The following is a 20803-nucleotide window of genomic DNA, read 5'->3' as shown; positions in this document are numbered from 1 at the left end:
ATCCGATGGAGAATTCCCCGAACGAATTTCTGGAGGATGTCCTAGAGGAAATCCCGGAGGATTTCCTGAAGAATTCTTCGAGGAAGTCCTTCAGAAGTTCCCAGAGGAATTCTTGGAGAAATTTCCGTTAAAATTCTCGGACAAATACCTGGAAAATTGCTGGGAGAATTCCTGGAAAAAATCTCGGAAGAATGCCTGTAGAAATTCCCGTAGGTCAAATGGAGTAAAAGAAGCAATATTGTGGTGAGACGAAAATTTTCTGCATGGAGTCACAGACATTGTAATAGTATTGCCTCTTGCACCGTACTCGACCGCCTACTATCCTGCCAAATAGCTTGCTGAAAAACTTCTTTTTCATATAGTATCAGTAATATTTCTCTGGTTGATGCTTCGTTTCAAGATTGAATAGTCAAATGGATGAGTGGATGTGGATCCAGTGGAAATCCGGGAATTCCGGACCTGAATTTGATGCGAGCGAAATTCGATTTTTCTTCAAATCCATGCCTCGGACCTAACTTCGGAAGTAGTGCGCTGTGTAGATCACCAGAGTGCCACCAAGCGAATTAATTACGAATCAAAGACTCAACTGTCAGACAGTTCTTAGCTGGCTGAGGAACTTTGTAGAAGACGGCATCTTTCTATACTATCAGGATTCTGAAATAAAGAAGTTTCAACATATTTTACCCTGGCACCACCAAGTGGACGACTATCGAACCAAAGACGCCATTGCCAGATAGTTATTAGCCTGCTGATCAACTTTACTGGAAACGACATGCTTGTAGCTCATTAGAGTACCGATATAAACGTGTTTGAATTCTTTGGACACAAGGCGCCATCTAGTGGATAAATCCCAAACCCAAGACTTAACTATCATATATTTCTATGCTTGCTGAGGAACTTTGCCGAAGAAAGCATCATTATATTTTATCAGGATTGTGAGATATGAGGGTTTGAAAATTTTTGACACTGGTGTCACCTAGCGACCGAATCTCAAACCAAAGTTGCCGTTGTCAGCTAAGAACTAACCTACTGGAAAAAAAATACCGAAGACACTATTCTTTTACCTTATCGGGATCTTGAGATATACGATATGCAAAGCATGTGGCCAATTTTGGTACCACAAGACAATCCGGGATAACCATGTGGACTAGGCATCTCCGCCCCCGGAATCCTAAACTCGAAGAGTTTTAAGGAAGTTGTGGAAATTTCATCAAAATCCAATGAAAAAGAAAAAAGTTAGGACCATTTTTGTGCTTTTCCGAAGGTGAAAAATGTAGTTGGCTGGATGAAGCTTATATTATTTTGTTTTCAAAAATGTTTGCGAATAACAACCGTAGCATTGTCCAAAACATTTATATAAAAAAAAACTGAAACGCACTGAATAATATAGCGCATACAGAAAATTTATAAGAAAAACCATTTGGCATCCCTGCCTCACAGCTTGCTGTTTGTCCAGACCACTCGAATGGCCAAAAGGTTCATTCTGCTGGTCATTTTTGAAAAGTAACCTAAATAACAAAAAAGACCACTTAAGGCAAAACTGGAAGCATTTCCTCACTTTTCGGCTTTTGATTTTTTTTTTAATAACAAAGCAATATTTTCAAAATCGGTTTTCGTGCACATGTAGAGTATGGATCAAGGTATCTTCTGATTTTTGTTTTTGTAGTGGAAAATGATTTTCGTTTACGCAGAAACCATTTTTGAACAAATTTTAACAAAAAATGGTTTCTGTAAAAATGGAAAACATTTTCCACCTCAAAAAAATCAGAAGATACCTTGATCCATACTCTACATGTGCACGAAAACTGATTTTGAAAATATTGCTTTGTTATTTAAAAAAAAATCAAAAGCCGAAAAAATGAGAAAATGCTTCCAGGTTTGCCTTAAGTTCCAAGAAGGCAATAATGGCCAAAATAATGTCCGCAAAGAGCAATCTAACGTTCACATATGAGATCAGTATGCACTCTTCTATCACCGTTATAACAATTTGTCCTAAAATAAATTAAACGTAACGCTGAAATCTCGCCGTTCAGAGAATACTTAACGGATTTCAAAATCTCTGAAGCAATCCTTGAAAGAATCACAAGAAGAATATGTACATATATGAATCCTTGGAGGAGTCTCCAAAGTAATCCCTGCTTTTTTTATGAGAGAGGGTCTCTCCAAAGATTTCCCTAGGAATGCCTAAGGGACTGACTGATGGAATTCCCTAGAAACTCCTGCTGAGATTACAACAGAAACAACTTTATGGTTTCCTCCAGAAATTTCTCGTGAGAATTCTCGTTTCTTCATAAATCCCTCACATGATTCGCCCAGGAATTTCTCCAATAATTTCTTTATTATTTCCTCCAGGTTTTTATTTTTCAAAAATTCCCGCTGCAATTCCCTTAATGATTTATAGTTCAGGATACTTTCACATCCCAGGATACTTTGAGAAATCTTCCAGGAATGCTTCTTGGAATTCCTCCAGAAATTCTTGAGACACCTCAAGGGATTCCTCCATGAATTCCTCCAGACAATTCTCCTGTGCTTTTTTTTGATATCTTTCCAAGGGTTTTTCTTCGGGAATTCTTGCCTTTCTAGATATTTAAAGCATTTTCATTTGGAATATTCTAAATTATTGCTCTTGAGAATCCTCCAGAAGTTCTTCCTGGGCTGCTTTTTCCAGAAAGTTATGCAAAGATTCGTCCAAGAATCTTCTGACATCACCACTTGAAATTCTTTCTTTGATTCAACCAGCAATTCATGTGATTATTAATTCATGAATTTCTTAAGAAATTTTACTGAGAATCCTTTTGAGATTGTTCTATGAACTACTGCTGGGATTTCTCCAAGACGGGCACTGCGATTCCTGTAGACATTTCAAGTAGGACTTCTCCAGGATTTTTATTGGGTTTCCCATGTAACACCTGCAGGGAATCCTCCTGAAATTCCTGGAGGAGTCTCAAAAGCAGTAGTTTGAAATATTCCTGCTAAAAATGCATGAAAGATCACAGCAAGAATTCCTGAAGAAATTCAAGTAATAATTACTGGATATATTCCAAAAGGAATTCATAGAGAAACTGTTGAAGACATCTCTGAAGAATCGAAGCAACATTTTCTGGAAGAAATTCAAGAGGACTCCCTGGAGGAACCCCAGGAGCAAATAGTAGAGGAACGCTAGGAGGAATTTTCAGAGGAACCCCATCAGGCATCCCTAGAGAAATTCGAAGAGAAGGTACAGGAGAAATATTTTGAGAAGTCCTCTTGGAATACCTCCAGGAATACCTGATAAGTTTTTCTTGAAATTTCCTTTATGGGTTTCGTTAAGGGTGCTTCTAAAAATTGATCCGATGTTTTATTTAGGATATTTGGAAAGGGTTGCGCTAGGAAATCGTCTTGGAATTCCTCCAGCAATTCTTTGCCGGGATTCCTTCAAGAACTCCTACCAGGATTTCTCCAAGCATTCTTGTGGGGATAACTAAAGCATTTTCATTTGGCGTTTCTGCACAGGTATGCCATGCTCCTTAATGTGTGTGCAAGTGTGCGTAGTTTTTATATTAACTTGGGAGCTGCGCTGTGCATATCTTTAGTGCGGCATGCTATCACTGTTTCTGCGGTTATTGCTCTTACGAGTTCTCTAGGAATTCCTGGAATATTCCCGGCAGGAATTGCTTGAGGAATCCCTGCAAGACTTATTGGAGGTAATCCGGTCCAATAATGCAACGGTCGGAATCCTTGTCATAACATCCTTCCATCCTTGAACCTGGATGGAGTTCTGGTTCCTCTCTGGAGCCACCATGTTCAAAGCCTCACATAATGTAACTAGATGTTTTTTCCTTACTTTTTTTGGCGAGAACTTTCAGAAAATAGCCACCTAAAACGCCTTTAAAGACAAGGTGTAAAAAGTTGGCCGGTGTCAGCGAGAGTTACTTAGCTCTTAACAAAGACCAGCAGGGCCTGCTTCACCGCGGGTCATCTAAATATTCCTGTAGCTCTGCGTACTAGCTCAAAAAAAAAAAACAAGTTCTTTCCTACCTTGTACAGTAACAGAGTGCCTCCAAAAATTGATCCGATGTTTCTTTAAGGATATTCGGCAAGGGTCGTGCTAGGAAATCCTCTCGGAATTGCTATTCTTTTCCCAGCAATTCTTTGCTGGGATTCCTTCAAGAACTCCTACCAGGATTTCTCCAAGCATTCTTGTGAGGATATCTCAAGCATTTCCATATGGTATTTCTGCACAGGAAAGCCATGCTTCTTAGTGTGTGTGCATTGGAGCAGTTCTGGTAATTGAAGGCATTATAGTATTTAGTCCTTGCTACTGGTGTTGTGATGGCTTCCAGCCTTTTAATAAAACTAAATTTACCAACTTTACTTTGCATATAGCTAAAAACCTCACCATCTGAGGCTAAACGCAATGCAAAGGAAATCAAATTGGGTTAGGGGTCCATGTATGTACTAACTCTTCAAAGACTGGAAAGTGCTAGTACGCAAGGAACATACTAGAATCCTTATTACTTAACACATGTTCCATTATTGGAATGGTATTGCTGCTAATGTAAAAACCCGGGTCTGCTTACTGGGGAGAATTTAGCGGTAAACAAGAGTGATGCTAGGTGCTCTTGTTTTGTTTTCTATAAGAAAGAAATTTCTAAGAAATCAAAACAAAAACTGTATCGAAACGATACTTTATTGTCCTTCAATGGCAATTGAGTAATGCGACATGCACTACATTAAGGTCACAATAGATCTAAAAATTGGTCGCAGTGACAGACCCGAACAGGAAAAAAATGATTGCGTGTCAAGCGTGTCGATTCAGCTGTAGCTTTCTGTTATTGTTAGGGTTCTCCAAGAATCTCTGGAATATTTCCGTTAGGAATTGCTTGAGAAACCCTAGCAAGACTTCTTGGACGTAATCCGGCTACAATAATGCAGTGGTCGGTATCCTTACCATAACATCGTCCCATCCTTGAACCTGGATGGAGTTTTGGTTCCTCTCCAGAGCCACCATGTTCAATGCCTCACATAATGTAACTTAATGCATTTTCTTCACATTTTTGGTGAGGACTTTCAAAAAATCTCCACCTTAAACATCTTTAAAGCATGCATGGATGAATATTGACTAACAACTTCACAAACGAGTTGTGGCTTTTGGCAACATTTATCATGGAGATCTGCAGAATTTAATTTGACTTTGACTCTATGACTACATCCATGTGCTAATGATCTACAGCGCGGAGAGCCGTGTTTAAAAATTCTCCATGGTAATTCCCATATAAACCTATTTTTCTATTGGGACATCATTAAATCACCACCGAAATGGTTGAAAATTTGATAGGACTCTAGTTTTGCACCAAGGATTGATGATAATGATGATGATGATGAACATATGGGAGCTTTGAATTTTAAACATGTTCGAAGTATCTGAACAGCCCTAGTGTGCAAGTGTGCGCTGTTGTTATATGAAAACTAGTTGTCCCGGCAAGCATTGTACTGCCTGTCTTCTGTGTGGTTTTTTTTTTACATGCAGCTCCCTTGAAGTCCTCGCAACTTCATCTGTATGGGAGCCCCCCTTTCCAGAGATCGGAAGAGTCTCACACTATGCTAAGAACCTTCTCCGGTACCAAAAGTATCCACAATCAAAGTTTCACGCCGATCGGTTCAGTTGTTTTCGAATCCACAAGGGTCAGACAGCAAGACAGACATACAGAAATTCATTTGTATATACATAGATAGATAGATAGATAGATAGATAGATAGATAGACAGATTAGCTGCACTGTGCACATTTTCAGTGCGGAATTCTATCATTGTTTCTGCAGTTATTGTTCTTAGGGGTTCACTAGGAATCCCTGGAATAAGGAGTGTATCGTAAAGTAGTTGAAAATGTTTACAATAGCCTCAAAAATAGTTTAATACAACTTTTAAGTAATTTTATTTTTGGAGATACTGTATAAATCCTTGAAAAAAGAAATGGCTTTTATGATTTTCCAAAAAAAAATTTTTTACTGGGTTTTTAACCTAGATTACTGAACGCATGTTTTTAAATTTTTGCACACCTTCTAAAAAATTGAAATTGCGAAAAAAGTTCGATTATGTTCGAAAATTGTTTACTTTTTTGTGCAAATATAATAAGCTTCAGAATCCCCATGGTATAGGCAATTTATTTTTTTCAAGAAAAATCTCCACTGCATTTAAGCGTAATTCTTAAAAATGAAAAAATGCCATTTTTGAGGAACCCCTTTTTTCTATGCTCCTCCAAATCATGTTTAAGCAAATAACAAATACATAAAATGAAAAATTCGCATTTTTTTAAATAGGGTATGTTTTTTAATTTATGGACGAGTAAGTTAGAGCAAAAAATAGAATTTTATAACCTTTTAAGATATTAAAAGCAGAACTTCAAAGTTTGACCAAAAAATAGACGTTTTTTTGAGTGGACCATTTTGTAGATATAGGAGATTTTTCTATCGAAAATATGAATTTTGAAAGTCGGTGTTGAATGATATGTTATGTGTACATAACTGTTAACAAGCATAATTATTTTCCAGATTTTTTATGGTACAATTTTTATTCGCTACAGATTTTTGAAATGTTGAAAAATCTTAACAAAATTGCATTTTGTGCAGATTTTTATTTTATGAGGTGTGTTCATTTAATCATATTTTCAATAATATTAAACATTTTCCAAATTTTTCCAAGCTGTTCTAAACTTAACTATATCGTGAAGATTTCATAGAAGAACCGAAATGAAAAGACCAACCCAGCTTCGAGATAGAGCATCCTGAACATTTTCAACTACTTTCCGATACACTCCTTATTTCCGGCAGGAATTGCTTGAGGAACCCCAGCAAGACTTCTTGGACGTAATTCGGCTGCAATCATGCAGCGGTCGGGATCCTTATCATAACATCGTCCTATCCTTGAACCTGGATGGAGTTCTGGTTCCTCTCCGGAGCCACCATGTTCAATGCCTCACATAATCTTTAACCTTTACCTCATTAACCTTTTTTCACTTTTTTTGGCGAGGACTTTCAAACAAATTGCCACCTTAAGCATCTTTATAGACAATGTGTTAATAATTGGCCGACCTCAGCGAGAGTTTCTCAGCTCTTTACGACGACCAGCAGAGTCTGCTTCACCGCGGGTCGTCTAAATAATCCTGTATCTCTGCGTACTAGCTCAAAAAAAGTTCTTTCCTAACACGCGCATTTTTTTTTTTCTACACGTCCACGGATTCACTGACTTCTATCGATCATCGAAGCAAAACCCCTTACTTTAAGATGCTGAACTTCCACATATTATTTGAACTGACCAACGATGATCGGTGCATATTCTTTCACCATTGGTTGGTACCCACGGACACCAGAGCTCATCGGCAATCAATTGCGTTATACAGTTATGCTGATGACGGAATTTTGGGGCGAATTGAGGTCTGCCGATACGATACGATTTTTGTCCATGCAGATGATCTTACTAATGATTGAGAACCCCTGTCGCAAACCACAGGCAAAACTGCACACACACGGTAGGTACAACTTTTAACTCTATCACACTACCACCCGCCACCCACGTACAACCGAGCCACTCGCTCGGATGCTTCCGTTTCTGCCTTGCACAGCGCTCTGCTGAAAAGCTTTAACCATATTTTCATATTCATGTCGATTCCCATTCCCTCCCGGCGCACCAACGGTGAGATGATAGTAATTCTTTGCATTTTTGCACAACCCACACCCACCCCGGCAAACTCCCCAACTTACGCTATCCAATTTTCGTTTTTACAAATTTGTGAAAAAGCTCATCATACTTAACCGACCTTCCACGGAACTGACTGCCTGGGACGCAACACCGCCGTGGTACATCGTCGTTGCTGAATGCGGGGGAAATGGAATTCCTCGGCGGGCGAGCTCGACAATCCTATTTCCTTCCATTAGGGAGCTAGCTCCCGCTTGGGTCTGGAAGGGACCCGGTTGATGGTTGGTACAGGAAGCTTTTCGGAGAACTCGTCGCGCACCTCCTCCAAGGCACTGCCGCCCGCCATATTTATGTAGCTAGTGGTGAAACTCATCCGGTGAACACTGAGAACAGTAGTATCGCCCACTACTCTGGTGGCAGCGCCAGCGCTGACTCGTAGCTGAACTCGTTCGACTCGGCTGCAGGTGCAATTTGAATTTCCATTAATTTTTGATTGGATTTCTCACTATGACTCGGGTTAAAAAAAAAGAAAATGGGAAGAAGAGGAGGTCCAAGCTGATGACGATGAGTATTACGGTGGTAGTGTTCGGTGTGACAGTACATTTGCAATTGTCTTTCCGGGCATTTCTGCATTCAATTCCCGCTTCGAGAATTTTGTCACTTAGTTGATGGTTTCATTGGTGAAACTATGCCCTTTTAGAATGGCCATGTAGACTATTCTTCTTCCTCTTCTGTGTGGCTCTACGTCCCCACTGGGACTTGGACTGCCTCTCTTCAACTTAGTGTTCTTTGAGCACTTCCACAGTTATTAATTGAAGGGCATTCTTTGCCTGCCATTGCATGAATTTGTATATTATGAGGCAAGTACAATGATACACTATGTCCAGGGAGTCGAGAAAATTTTCCCGACCGGAACGGGAATCGAACCCGCTGTCTCCGGATTGGCGATCCATAGCCTTAACCACTAGGCTAACTGTAGACTATTCTCAAACCTTATTTCCTTCTGTTTTTGTTTATTTACTTACAAAATGAACTAATTTTTATTCTTCTTAGCGTAGCGGCCGTTTACCGCTAATGCTTAGAAGCTGGCTTTTTCAGTTCTGATGTTAAGCCAATAAAAAAAGTTAGATAAATTAGATATTATTATTATATCTTTATTACAGTAATTTTCAGTGCCATGCTGGTTAATCGGGGTTGATCTTTCATTGAATTTTAATATGTTCTAATACCTTTAACCCTCACCGTGTCCTAGCAACAGAGATGCCAGATTATTTTCATCAAAAATCTGTATCAATACAGATTTTTCTGTATCCCCGTGTTTGAGGGTATATCAGGGTATATCAGATACCGGGAGTCCTAGATTTTAATAGAAAATAACAAAATTTTACTACTTTTTGACGATTTTGAAATTTTACTGATATTTATTTTTCTAAAACATGTGTGAAAATTTAAAAAAAAATCATAAATTCTTCAAAGTTTAAGCAGCAATTTTCAAAGTTTTCATTGAATTCATTGAAAAATACTTCACATTTTATGCTTTCTGTAGAAATCTGTATCACATTTCAAATATCTGTATTTTTCTGTACTCTGTATCTTGTCTGTATGGAAGGTCAAAAATCTGTATAATACAGAGAAATCTGTATATCTGGCATCTCTGCCTAGCAAACTCTCTTTTCACAAACAAACGAATAAACCTCCAACAACGAACGTCACTCCAGTTGTAGATCCGGTTCGCCCCCGGTTCGTGGTGCATAACCGCACAGTTCTCGCTTATACCATGATTCGGCTCACCCGGATATCAATTGCTGTAACCGTAACTCACCGAATTGCCAGTGCTGTGCCAGGTAAATTTTCCTTCGACTGCCAAATCGCTAGCCCCAAACCAGAGCATGGTTTTGACTGGGTTGTACACCAAATAGGATACCTGTAGAAGTCCGAGCACTTCGTTCATCTTGCCCACCGTGTCGATCACCGCCAGGCGCATACCTCGGTCCCCACAATACTCCGCTGCGGCGTACCAATTGAGCTATAGGCTTGGCTATAAGATTAAACAGTTATGTGACTTGAAACAGTAACAATATTAGGCTTTTAGTACTATACCTTCTCACTGGTGATGAAGAAATTTGCGGACTCATATGTGCGTTTAACTTTTTGAGCGGAAGCTATAGTTACGGCTGCTGCTAAAAAGATAAAGACAAATCTAACGAAACGTCCCATATTGACTGCGCCGGACTCGGAATACACTTCGTAATGATTTCCTTGCTACCGTTCCACTTTTATACCAGTTAAGCGAAGAGATAAGTATGAAATTATCTTTCAATTCTCGGAAAGGCTAATCGTCAATAAATCAGTACCATTTACGATGAGCAAAACTCGAAGACAATCTTGTAGAGCATTCAGGTTTTTGCTGTGTGGTTCTTCGATAATGGAGACCTGTGGAGATGGTGTATTGGTTCGATGAACAATATACCTTTGAAAATATTTTTATTTATTTTCACTTTGTTTTAAGATTAAATTTATGAGAATGTACAAGTTATCAGAAGTAGTTTTTTTAAATATATTTTAACATTAACAGACGTCTCGTGTCAACTTATTACTAATTCACTAATGACACATTATACCGTGACGTTACAATGTTTTGACACCTTTTCGGTCCGATTTTTCAGTATACCTCATACATACGAAATGAAAAGGGAAATGGGAATAAGTAGCGTGACGTTACAATGTTTTAACGTCACGCTACTCATTTCCATTTGAACACACTTTTCCAACTAACTGCAAACTGAACTGTCTTGAAAACTAACTGCTGAGCAGATCATATTTATTGCAAATTTTACAGGAAATCCCAATTGCAAAAAATATTTAAAGTAAACGAACATAATTTTGAATCAAAGTGGACAATTTGAACAAAAAAGCGTCAAAGCGTTGTAATGCAACGGTAGAATGTGTCATATACATGTAATAAAAAACCCGATTTAATCCACCTATGGTGAACAGAACCCTTCTTACACTTATTAAAAATATTGTTGTATTATGCGTATTAAGCAAATTTATTTTGTGCGATTGGCCAAAAGTTCTAGAAAATATTGTGGATTTGACATCTAGTGAAATGGTTCCCAAAATAGCATAGACCATGGACTTACCAGTAATGCCAGATACCTCCAAGAATCTTATATGGAATGTTAAAAAAATAGCTTTCATATTCTGGAATATTGTATCTTTTGTTAACTGCCAAATAATCTTGAATCGATTAACAAATGGATAAAAAAAATCAGCAAGATGCACTTTGTCTAATATCTCTTAATCAGTCGAATAAATTAACTCCGAAGTACTTGGTATTCATGGTTATGGTGTTGAAAGGACAAAAATGATACATCTACTAAGTTAATCAGTTTTGGCATTAACTAGTTATTTTGGCTGTACAGTTCTTGCATTTTTCCCACAATATATAAATTTAAAGCTTTCATTTAACATATTGTTAGTTTTCATAAAATTCCTGTGTATTTGTAATTTGTTAATTATAATTTTGTTGAAAACAATAACCTGCTAGAATACACTTTGTATGAGATCAGCATTATTTATTGAAAAATAATTTCCCATAGACTGGTCAAAAACAAATGCAAGATAACAAGTGAATATAATAAAAAAAAAATAATTTATTGAAATACTCTACGTAAGATATCTCAGTAATCAAATGTCGAATCGAAATAAAATTTCAGGGCCTTATACAAGCATATTGTAGCTTTCATTTGGTGCTTAGAGAACCCAAATCGGTTGACAGACGGCTGAGATATTTATTATGGTACCCTTGGTCAAAAATCTCAAAAAGTTAACCTGTATTACTCCCAAGTACTCTTTGAAAGATATCTCGGTAACCAAATGTCCAATCCTAATGAAAATGTATAGGGTTCTACTAGAATGTTGTAGCTTTTATTTGGTGCCAGGATAACCGAAATCGGTTGACAGACGGCTAAGATATTTATTATGATACTTTTGGTCAAAAATCTCAAAAGGTTTAGTTGTATAAATTCGAAGTACTCTTCGAAAGATATCTCTGTAACCAAATGTCCAATCGAAATAAAATTTCTGGGCGATCTACTAGGATGCTGTAGCTTTCATTTGGTGCCAAGAGAACCCAAATCGATTGACAAACGGTCGAAATATTTATTATGATACACTTGGTCAAAAATCTTAAAAAGTTTAGAAGTATGACTCATAAGTACTCTTCGAGAGATATCTCGGTAACCAAACGTCCAATCGAAAAAAAATTCAATAGCGTTCTACTAGGATGTAGTAGCTTTCATTTGCTTCCAAGAGAACTCAAATCGGTTGACAGACGGCTGAGAAACGTGCGTGACTTTTTTTTGTAACGCACATACACACACACACACATACACACATACACACATACACACACACACACACATACAGACATTTGCTCAGTTCGTCGAGCTGAGTTCATTGGTATATGAGACTCGGCCCTCCGGGCCTCGGATCGAAAGTCGGTTTTTCGAGCGATATTTATACCCTTCTTATGGGTGTAAGAAGGGTAAAAACTTAAATTACTAAACATAATCCTAAAATATCGAAGATTGAATTAGTTTCTATTGACAACTTTTAACAACAGAGGAAAGAAACAAAAATCTATAAAGTTTCAAATAGCAAATAATTACCCATATATTTTTTGACGTTTTGTTTATAAAAATTGTATTTTTTTATAGAAACCTTAGAAAAGGGGTTCAAATCTACAAAATACTCCTAAACTCCTGAAGGAATTTCTGAAAGAACTCCTGGACAAATCCCTGTAGAAACTTCTGAAGAAACTTCAGAAGGAATCCCTGAAGAAAATCCTGTTGTTTTTGTTTGAAAAAACTTCTGGATGTATTCTTGATGCATCTCCATGTGACATTTTCCTGAATCTTCTTGAAAAAATCTCTGGAGGAACTTGTGGAAGATGTGAAGAATAAGCATTAAGTTAAAATTCACTAATAAAAAAACTTCTCGAAGAATGCCTGAGAGAATTTCTGTTGGAGTAGCTGATGGAACTTCTAAAGTAATCCCTAAAGAAACACTGGAGGCATCCCTCAACCCTCCTAGGGCAGATCTTTGAAGGATCTCCTAAAGCGATCACCGAAGAAACTTGTGGAGCAATCCCTGCAAGAACTATTTTACTAAAGGAATCCTCGAAGGAACTCCTGGATTAATTTTGGGAGGAGCTTCTGTAGGAATACTTGAAGGAACTCCTTGAGAAATCCCTAAAAGAATTCCTGAAAGAAAAGCTGGAAAATCTCAAAGAGGCATCCCGAAGATATTCCAAGAAGAAATTCTAGGAGGGATCCCAGAAAGAACTCCAGAAGAAATTTCTGAAAGAATTCCTGGAGGAGTCCTTAAAATAACTCCTGTAGAAAAATCTGAAGGGGTAGTTCCTGAAGAAATTCCAGGAGAGATCCCAGAAAGAATTCCTGTACGAACCCTTGACGGAGTTCTTGGAGTGACCCTGAAGGATCTCCTGAAGCGATCCCTTAAGGAACTCCTAGAGAGATCCCTAAAATAACGCCAGGAAATATCCCGGAAGGACCGCCAAGAGAAATCCCAGAAGTAACTCCAGTACGAATCTCTGAAGGAACTTCTGGTTTAATTCCTAAGGGAAATCCTTTAGAAGTTCCTGAAGAAACTTCAAACGGAATCCCTGAATGAACTCCTAGACTCATCTCTGAAGGACCTCTTATTGTAATAGCTCAAAAATCCTCTGAATGAATTGGTGATTCATCTCAAGGAGGCATCCCTGAATCCTCCTGAAAGAATATCTGATGGAACTCCTGGAGTAATCCCAAAGAACTCCTGTAGAAATACCTGAAGAACTTTCTGTAGAGATTCCTGATGAATCTCCTGGAGGCATCACTGCAACCTTCTGGAAGAATCTCGGTAGAAACTTCTGGAGAGGTGTGAATGATTAATAATGAATGAAATCCAATGAAAAATTAAAAAAAAAGTTTCGTGAGTATCGTATTTTATAATCTTTTTGAATTCCTTCAGAAATTCCTAATAAACGTCTTCGGCATAATTTACCTAAAACATATAGAGAAAAAAACAGACCAAAGTTCTAATAACCAGACTTCAAATTGTAAGAACGTATAGTTTTCAATTTTCAGATCATAAGAGCATGACTTCAGTAATTGAGTTTTTTTTCGATTTTCTGTGGATACCATTGTTTCCGAATATGTAATCCGTTTGTGAATAAACTCATGGTGATTCGCTAAAGGACGGTTTAAACTAGCGTTTAAACTACAAATTCAAATAAATATGAATCATTGGTTGTCGTTTTCGTTAATGAGATATTATATTATCATTAACAATTAGAAAATCGATGATAAGGAGAACTCAATTATTGCAGTCAAACTCATTAAGGCGAAACTGGAAGCATTTTCTAATTTTTTCGGTTTTCGATTTTTTTTTATTAAATAACGAAGCAATATTTTCAAAATCGGTTTTCGTGCACATGTAGAGTATGGATCAAGGTATCTACTGAATTTTTTTTGAGGTGGAAAATGTTTTCCATTTTTGCAAAAATCATTTTTTTGCGAAATTTTGTTCAAAAATGGTTTCTGCAAAAACGAAAAACATTTTCCACTACAAAAAAAAATCAGAAGATACCTTGATCCATACTCTACATGTGCACGAAAACCGATTTTGAAAATATTGCTTCGTTATTTAATAAAAAATCAAAAACCAAAAAATGAGCAAATGCATCCAGTTTCGCGTTAAGCCCAATAGTTTATTAGGTCGTACAGGTCATTAGACCGAAAAAGTCATTAGGCTGAAAAGGTCATTAGGCCGAATAGGTTCTTGGGCCGGGTATCAGATCATTAGGCCAAAGTACGTTGGGTCGAAATCAGTTAGGCCGAATAGTTAATCAAGTTGAATAGGTCATGATGTCAAATGGTTCATAAGGTCGAATAGGTCATTAGGTCGAATTGTTAATTAGGCCGGGTATCAGTCATTGGGCTAAATAGGGCATAAGTCGGCACAGGTTATTAAGGCGAACAGATCATAAGGCTAAATAGGTCATTAAGCCGAATAGATCATTAGATCATAAGGACGATTTGCCCGAAAAGGTCATATGGTACAACTGGTCATTCCATCGAATAAGGTCGAAAATGTCTTAATCGCTTAATTAATTTACAGCTCTATTGTCCACTCGGGCACTACGTGAGCATGAGCAATTGACAACTGTACTTTTACTTTGAAAAGCGCCTAAATGTATGAAATTCATATAAGAGATCCTGCAACCCTGGTGTAATGAATATTATATTGTGTGCCACCAAGGCAGAGAAGAGAAGGCCGTCTCATAACAAACCGACCACATGAAAAGTGATTTTGGGCGTGAAAAATCGACTCGATGCAGTTTGATTCTGTCCAATTTGTTTCGATCGTGTATAAACGTCAAACCAACTGCATGGCTGAAAGTGTATTGATTACTTTCAGTTTTAACCAAAATTATTTATTAGATGACGTCATATCGATTATTAATTCTCTTATTTTTCGAAATTTGTTTCATTGAGAGCTGAAGATAAATTTTTGTTTCGACCGCTGTTGCAATAATTTGGTAGACGTACCAAAGAAGTTTTTGCAATTGCAGACTATTATAAAGCATGATAATGGTGTATTTTCAGTAACTGTAGGTCTCCTTAAGCCCCCTCACAACCCCCTGTAACGCTCCTGAGAGCCTCCGAAACTCCCGAAAACGCCTACGCAACGCTCGAGTAATACCTCTGAAACTCGACAAAAATCATCTGAAGCATTCTGAAGTGCCCTCTAAATCCCATTTAAACCCCATCGGATCCCATGTAACGCAACTGGGACCTTTTGAAACTGGCATACTTCCAGGGATTGCAGCCGGCATTTTCCTTGATTTCCTTCCGCAATTTTCTCCACATTTTTTTGTGATTTTTCCGGGATTCTTCATTGGCCGTCCCTGAGGAGTTTACCTAGGATTCCTCTAAAGATTCTGTCAAGGGTTCCTCCACGATTTTTTATGGAATTCTTTAGGAATTCCTCTTGGGATTCTATCATTGATTACTTCCAGGATTTCTTTAGTGTTTAATCCCGGGATTGCTCCCGGCTCCTTCTATGGATTATTCCCCAGATTCCATATAAAAAATCCCTCAGGCATTTCCTGGGTTTATCCCGATATTCCTTTAGCCATTTCTTGCGGGAACCCTTCAAGGATTTCTTTAGGAATTTCTCATGGAATTCCAGGCAAGCTGTTTCCAGGATTTATTCGGGATTCTTCAGGGGATTCCTTAAGAGATTTCTCCCGAAACTTTTTCCGTCCATCTTCCAGCTATTCCTCCTGAGTTTAATTTTGAAAACATTGAATTTCCTGGTATTCTTTGAATGATTTTCCCCGTGATTCCTTCCATTATTTTTTTTTTTATTTATCATTACTGGATTTTCTTCAAGAATTTCTCCTAGTATTCCGCTATAATTCTGTCAGATTTGCTCAGGAATCGTTTCTGGAATTCCCTTGGCAAGTCCTCCTGTGATTCCTTCATTAATTTCTCCCAGCTTTCCTTTGGGAATTCCCTCCAGGATACTTTCAGGAAATTTTTCCGTGATTCCTTCGCGGATATTTTCGGCATTCCATCTGGGGTTCCTGTACGGATTTCTTTCGGGATACTTTCGTGGATTGTTTCACAGATTCTTCCCGAGATTGCGTCAGGACTTTTTCTAGGGTTCTTCATAGGTTTTTTCTCGAACATTCTTCCAGACTTCCATGCGTGGTTTCGCCAGGAATTCCTCCTACGATTTTTTCAGCAATTCCTTCCGGGATGGCTTAACTGATTCTTTGATTGATTTATCCCGAGTTTTCTTCCTGCTTTCTAATAGGAATTCCTCCCGAACTAAATTTTTCAGAGTATGCTTCAGACTTTTTTCCGTGATTGCTTTATTGTTTTTACCTGGTTTCCTTTACGAGTTTATCCCGATAATCCTTTGAGGATATTTCCGAGATTTATAATGTTTCCTTCGGAAACGCTTTCAAAGATTCCTCGCGAGATTCCTTCAGGGATTTCTCCTTGGATTCCTTCAAAGGCTTCTTCCGAGGTTCCTTCGGAGATGCCTTCCGAGATTTGGCTTGGGATTCCTTCGAGGATTCTTCTGGTATTCTCTTGGAGATCTCCCTTGAGATTCTTGCAAGGATTCCGTCGGAAGGGACTCCTTTTGTAATGGAAATGAACAGATAGCACCACCTTGTGTAGCCTTGTGTGTTTGACATAACTCCAATGCTGTCACGATGCTAGTGCCCATATACCGTGGCGCCTTTGTTTACATGTCGCGATTGCTAGAAAAGTAAGCTTCATTGATCTATTATTTCCAGGATTGCTTCAATATTCGTTCAGCCGATTCCTGCCAGAATTCCTTTAGGATTTGCCCTGGGTTATCTTCACGTATTTCACCAAGGACTTCTCCCGGCTTCCTTTGTAGATCCTTACGAAATTCCATCAGAAATTACGCCCAGGAATCCTTCATTAAGTCCTCCCGGTTTTTTTTTTGCAAAAATTCTCGGAATTCTTTCCGCAATTCTTTCAGGTATTCCTCCTGAGATTAATTTAGGGATTTCGGCGATTTCTGAATTCATTCAGGATTTCCTCCATTGATGCTTCTCGGATATCTTTTGAGGATATCGTACGGGGTTTCTTCAGGGATTTTTACAGATTATTTTCTATAGATTTTTTTTTTCAAGGATTGCCACCAAGAATCCCTCAAGGATTTCTGCTGTATTCTTTCCGGGATTTCACCTAGGATATATCTAGGTTTTTTTTTTTTCAAGGGAATCCTTCCGTGGATTTGGTGCAATATTCTTCTTAAGAGTTCTCCTGGATTTTTCCTGAGAGTTGATTCCTTTAAATAATATTCTCAGGATTTCTTTACGGATTACTCTGGCTGGGGGATAATGATAAAGTATGTTACAATATGTAGAATAATGTAAAAAAAAATATTGAAAATGAATTTCATTTATTGAATCTTCCTTGCGAAAAGATTTGATCCAACTGGAAACCGAGCCCAGACATTCTTAGCATCTCTTAGCATTATTGTTTCACTGAATAAAGCAGTTTTCATTAGATTAAACACGAGTGGAAGCATAAGAAAAAAAATAAGGGAAACTTCATAGATTTATTTTTTATTTTTTTTAGAGTAGTTATCATCTATTTCACTCGTTAAGAGTTGTCGTATATCCATACTTCATGCTGTACGTATTGTAACAATAATATAAAAATTGTGCTGACATAGAACTTGGGAAAATCATCAAATATTGAGGATCTACATTTATGACAAAAAAAAAAAGAAATCCTAGTATGATATTGGGATCAATATGATCCAGACAGGCATACTGAACGTTCACTACGCCAGCGTGGTGCGATAATCCTAATATCCTAGGTTTAATTGTAAGATACCTCGAGCACCAACGGATTAATGCTCAGTAGTCTTCCCAGGCAAGACGTGTTACTGTGGCATGGTGCACGTTCAACGTGCATGCCTGGCACAGCTTGCACGAACACTGATGTGTTACGTTTGATGCCCAGTTTGTCGAAATTATTGAGTCCATTTCAAAACATTGTTTTATTGCACTTAATCCAGAAGTCCCAATGAAGTCGATAACCCATGAGCCGAACGGCATTCGTATCAGTCTGCACCAGAGATCCGGTTCCCCGCAGTAAATTGACCAGTTTTTAGTGATTCAGTAAAAGAATACTAATCTGCCATACTGATAATTCGAGATCAAAAAGATAATTCTCAGTGTGATCCCAAATTATCTAGATGTCAATTATATTGCCAAGTGGTTTATTGCGAGGAGCAATATTGTTAATTTGTCGTTCAGTACCATAAAAGAGATTTGATAACAACTACCGTACGGAATTGGAATACCACCTAGTCATGATGGTATTGCTGTTTAAGGGCGATCGTAGACGTATTTCTGCTCCGCACGGTACCTCTTATCGCCGAATCCGGCTCTGCCGGGTATAAAATACATCCTGAACTGGCCAAATTCGAACAAAGGCTTTCTTTAATATCTGCAGCAATGGGTTACTTTAGGTCAGCAGTCTTTATCGTTTTCGCAATGGCTATAGCCATTGTATCCAGTCGGATCGTGCCCCGCAATTACGAATCAGCCAATTTCCATGTGTCCACCGAAAAGGTAAGATTAACAATTTCATCTTTTTCAAAACTTTTTATCCAATCCAACTGTCGTGCAGCTCAACTGGCACGCCGCCGTCGAGAGCTGCCACCGGAAGGGCATGCGGATAGCCACGGTAGATTCCCTGGCCAAAATGAATGAAATCATTCAGCTGGTGCACAACAGCTGGACGGTTTTTAATCCGGCTCTGACAAACGTATGGATTGGAGCCACCGACCTTGCCTATAGGTATAAGTTTGTCTGGCTCGAAACCGGAACGACGCTTTCGAGTACGTACACCAATTGGGCACCTTCTGAGCCGAACAGCGCCGGTATCGAACGATGCGTTGAGATGTGGTACGAACCGGCGGCAAATTTCATCTGGACCTGGAATGATAAGGATTGCGGGGCGATTCGTAACTTTGTGTGTGAAAAGCTTCCCGCTTGTAAGTGATGAGGTTTGAGTTTGACTATTTGAAATAAATGGTATTCAAAAAGATAAATCTCTGGAATTCCTAGGCTACCAAACAGCCTCAAGCAACGTTTCAAGCTTTCAAGAGGTTTCAGGAACCGCCAAAAAACAAAATTGTTTTTTTTTTGTTTCAAATATGGTGTTATCAATAATATCATTAAATCTACTTGGCTTAAAATTGCTAATAGGACAGATCGGTGAAGTACTAGATTTGTAGTAATGAGCTGAATTTTGGTATGGTGAGAAGGTCAATTCTCCGTTTCTGCAATGAAATGGAGCAAAAAGTGTGGGTATTATGATTCCTTACCTAATTTGATGCTGTTTGAGCAAAACTTTGGGCAACAGTGTTGTTGTTTTCTCCATTTCTTGCAACATAAACAACATAGTTATCCAAAGTTTTGCTCACACAGCATCAAATTAGGCAAGGAATCATAATACCCACGCTTTTTGCACCATTTCATTGCAGAAACGGAGAATTGACCTTCTCACCATACTAAAATTCAGCTCATTACTACAAATCTAGTACTACACTGAACGTGCTCCATTGATGCTGTTTCATCCAAGGATATCGAACGGATTAGAAAGCTAAGGAGTGGGAATTGCAAACAATTTGAGTAAATTCAATAAATAATCGTCATAAACTTTAAACCAGGATAATAGTCTGAAACAAACGTAAAACTTAATACAAGCCCTATTCCACGAGGAACGTAGACTAATCAAGCAAAAATAGAACAACCCATCCCCACAATTTGACATTTAGTGAACCATAGCAGCGGTGATTGAATAGTAGAATCCTTCCCATTTTGAACTCGGTCATTCCTAGCGGTCAAAGTTTCGGTGTCGTTTCTGACCCAGTCCGGATCGGCCTCGTCCTGCCGACCAGCAGCACCAGTGCGGCACTGCATACAGTCAGTGAGGTTGTGTAAATTGCAGTTACCGGACAAAGGCGTGGAACTAGGTAGATAGGTACTGCCCGCGCCGGTCGAACGACGAGGACGCTAATTTGAGGGATTTTGTTCTTCGAAGCGAATCGTCCGTCCGTCCCACCGACCGAAATGAAACCTTAATTGAAACCGATGTTGAATAGTTGGGGTTTGAATAGAAAATGGCTCCCCGGTGGACTATTGCCGGTGTTGAGAGAGACAGGAAAAAAAACTTTCATTCAGAAACCGGGACATTCAATTAGTTAAACACAGAATCCAATTGTCCCCGGGTTAATTTAGAGGGCGGGAGTACTGGCTGGAGGTTGCCTGATTTTGCATATTTAACGGAGCTAATTGCTTTCAACTTTGTCGGAGCAAATAAACAGCCATTTGAAATAATATTTGACCAATCTGTGTGTGAGCAGCCGTCCAATTGATGTTTGATTTTTGTCATGTGCATTAGGGTGTGGCTTGTTTTGCGACACGTTTTAAAATGTAATTTTTGATTGCCTCTTTTTGTAATGCACCCACGCCCACTTTAATTTCTCAGTTCAGT

At 38.5% G+C, this 20803-nt stretch overlaps 2 protein-coding genes across 3 annotated transcripts in view; both read left to right on the top strand.

Annotated features, from left to right (window-relative positions):
• LOC109410089 (insulin-like growth factor-binding protein complex acid labile subunit) overlaps window positions 1-20803 on the top strand; it is an 878026-nt gene that overhangs the window by 667475 nt on the left and 189748 nt on the right. The window lies entirely within an intron of this gene.
• Window positions 18714-19373, top strand: LOC109622304 (hepatic lectin-like). The gene is made up of 2 exons (XM_020076553.3): window positions 18714-18873; window positions 18932-19373. The coding sequence occupies exons 1-2, from the start codon at window positions 18757-18759 to the stop codon at window positions 19304-19306; spliced, it is 492 nt and encodes a 163-aa protein (XP_019932112.2). The 5' UTR covers window positions 18714-18756; the 3' UTR covers window positions 19307-19373.

This window comes from Aedes albopictus, chromosome 3 (genome assembly GCF_035046485.1).
Source record: "Aedes albopictus strain Foshan chromosome 3, AalbF5, whole genome shotgun sequence".
NCBI classification, from domain to species: Eukaryota; Metazoa; Arthropoda; class Insecta; order Diptera; family Culicidae; genus Aedes; species Aedes albopictus.
Note: the sequence above shows the minus strand (reverse complement) of the source record. Positions and strands in the feature narration are given on the sequence as shown.

Coding starts and splice junctions, on each gene's coding strand:
- LOC109622304 (XM_020076553.3), top strand. CDS start 18,757: ATGGGTTACTTTAGGTCAGCAGTCTTTATCGTTTTCGCAATGGCTATA. Junction 18,874..18,931: donor TCCATGTGTCCACCGAAAAG/GTAAGATTAACA, acceptor ACTGTCGTGCAG/CTCAACTGGCACGCCGCCGT.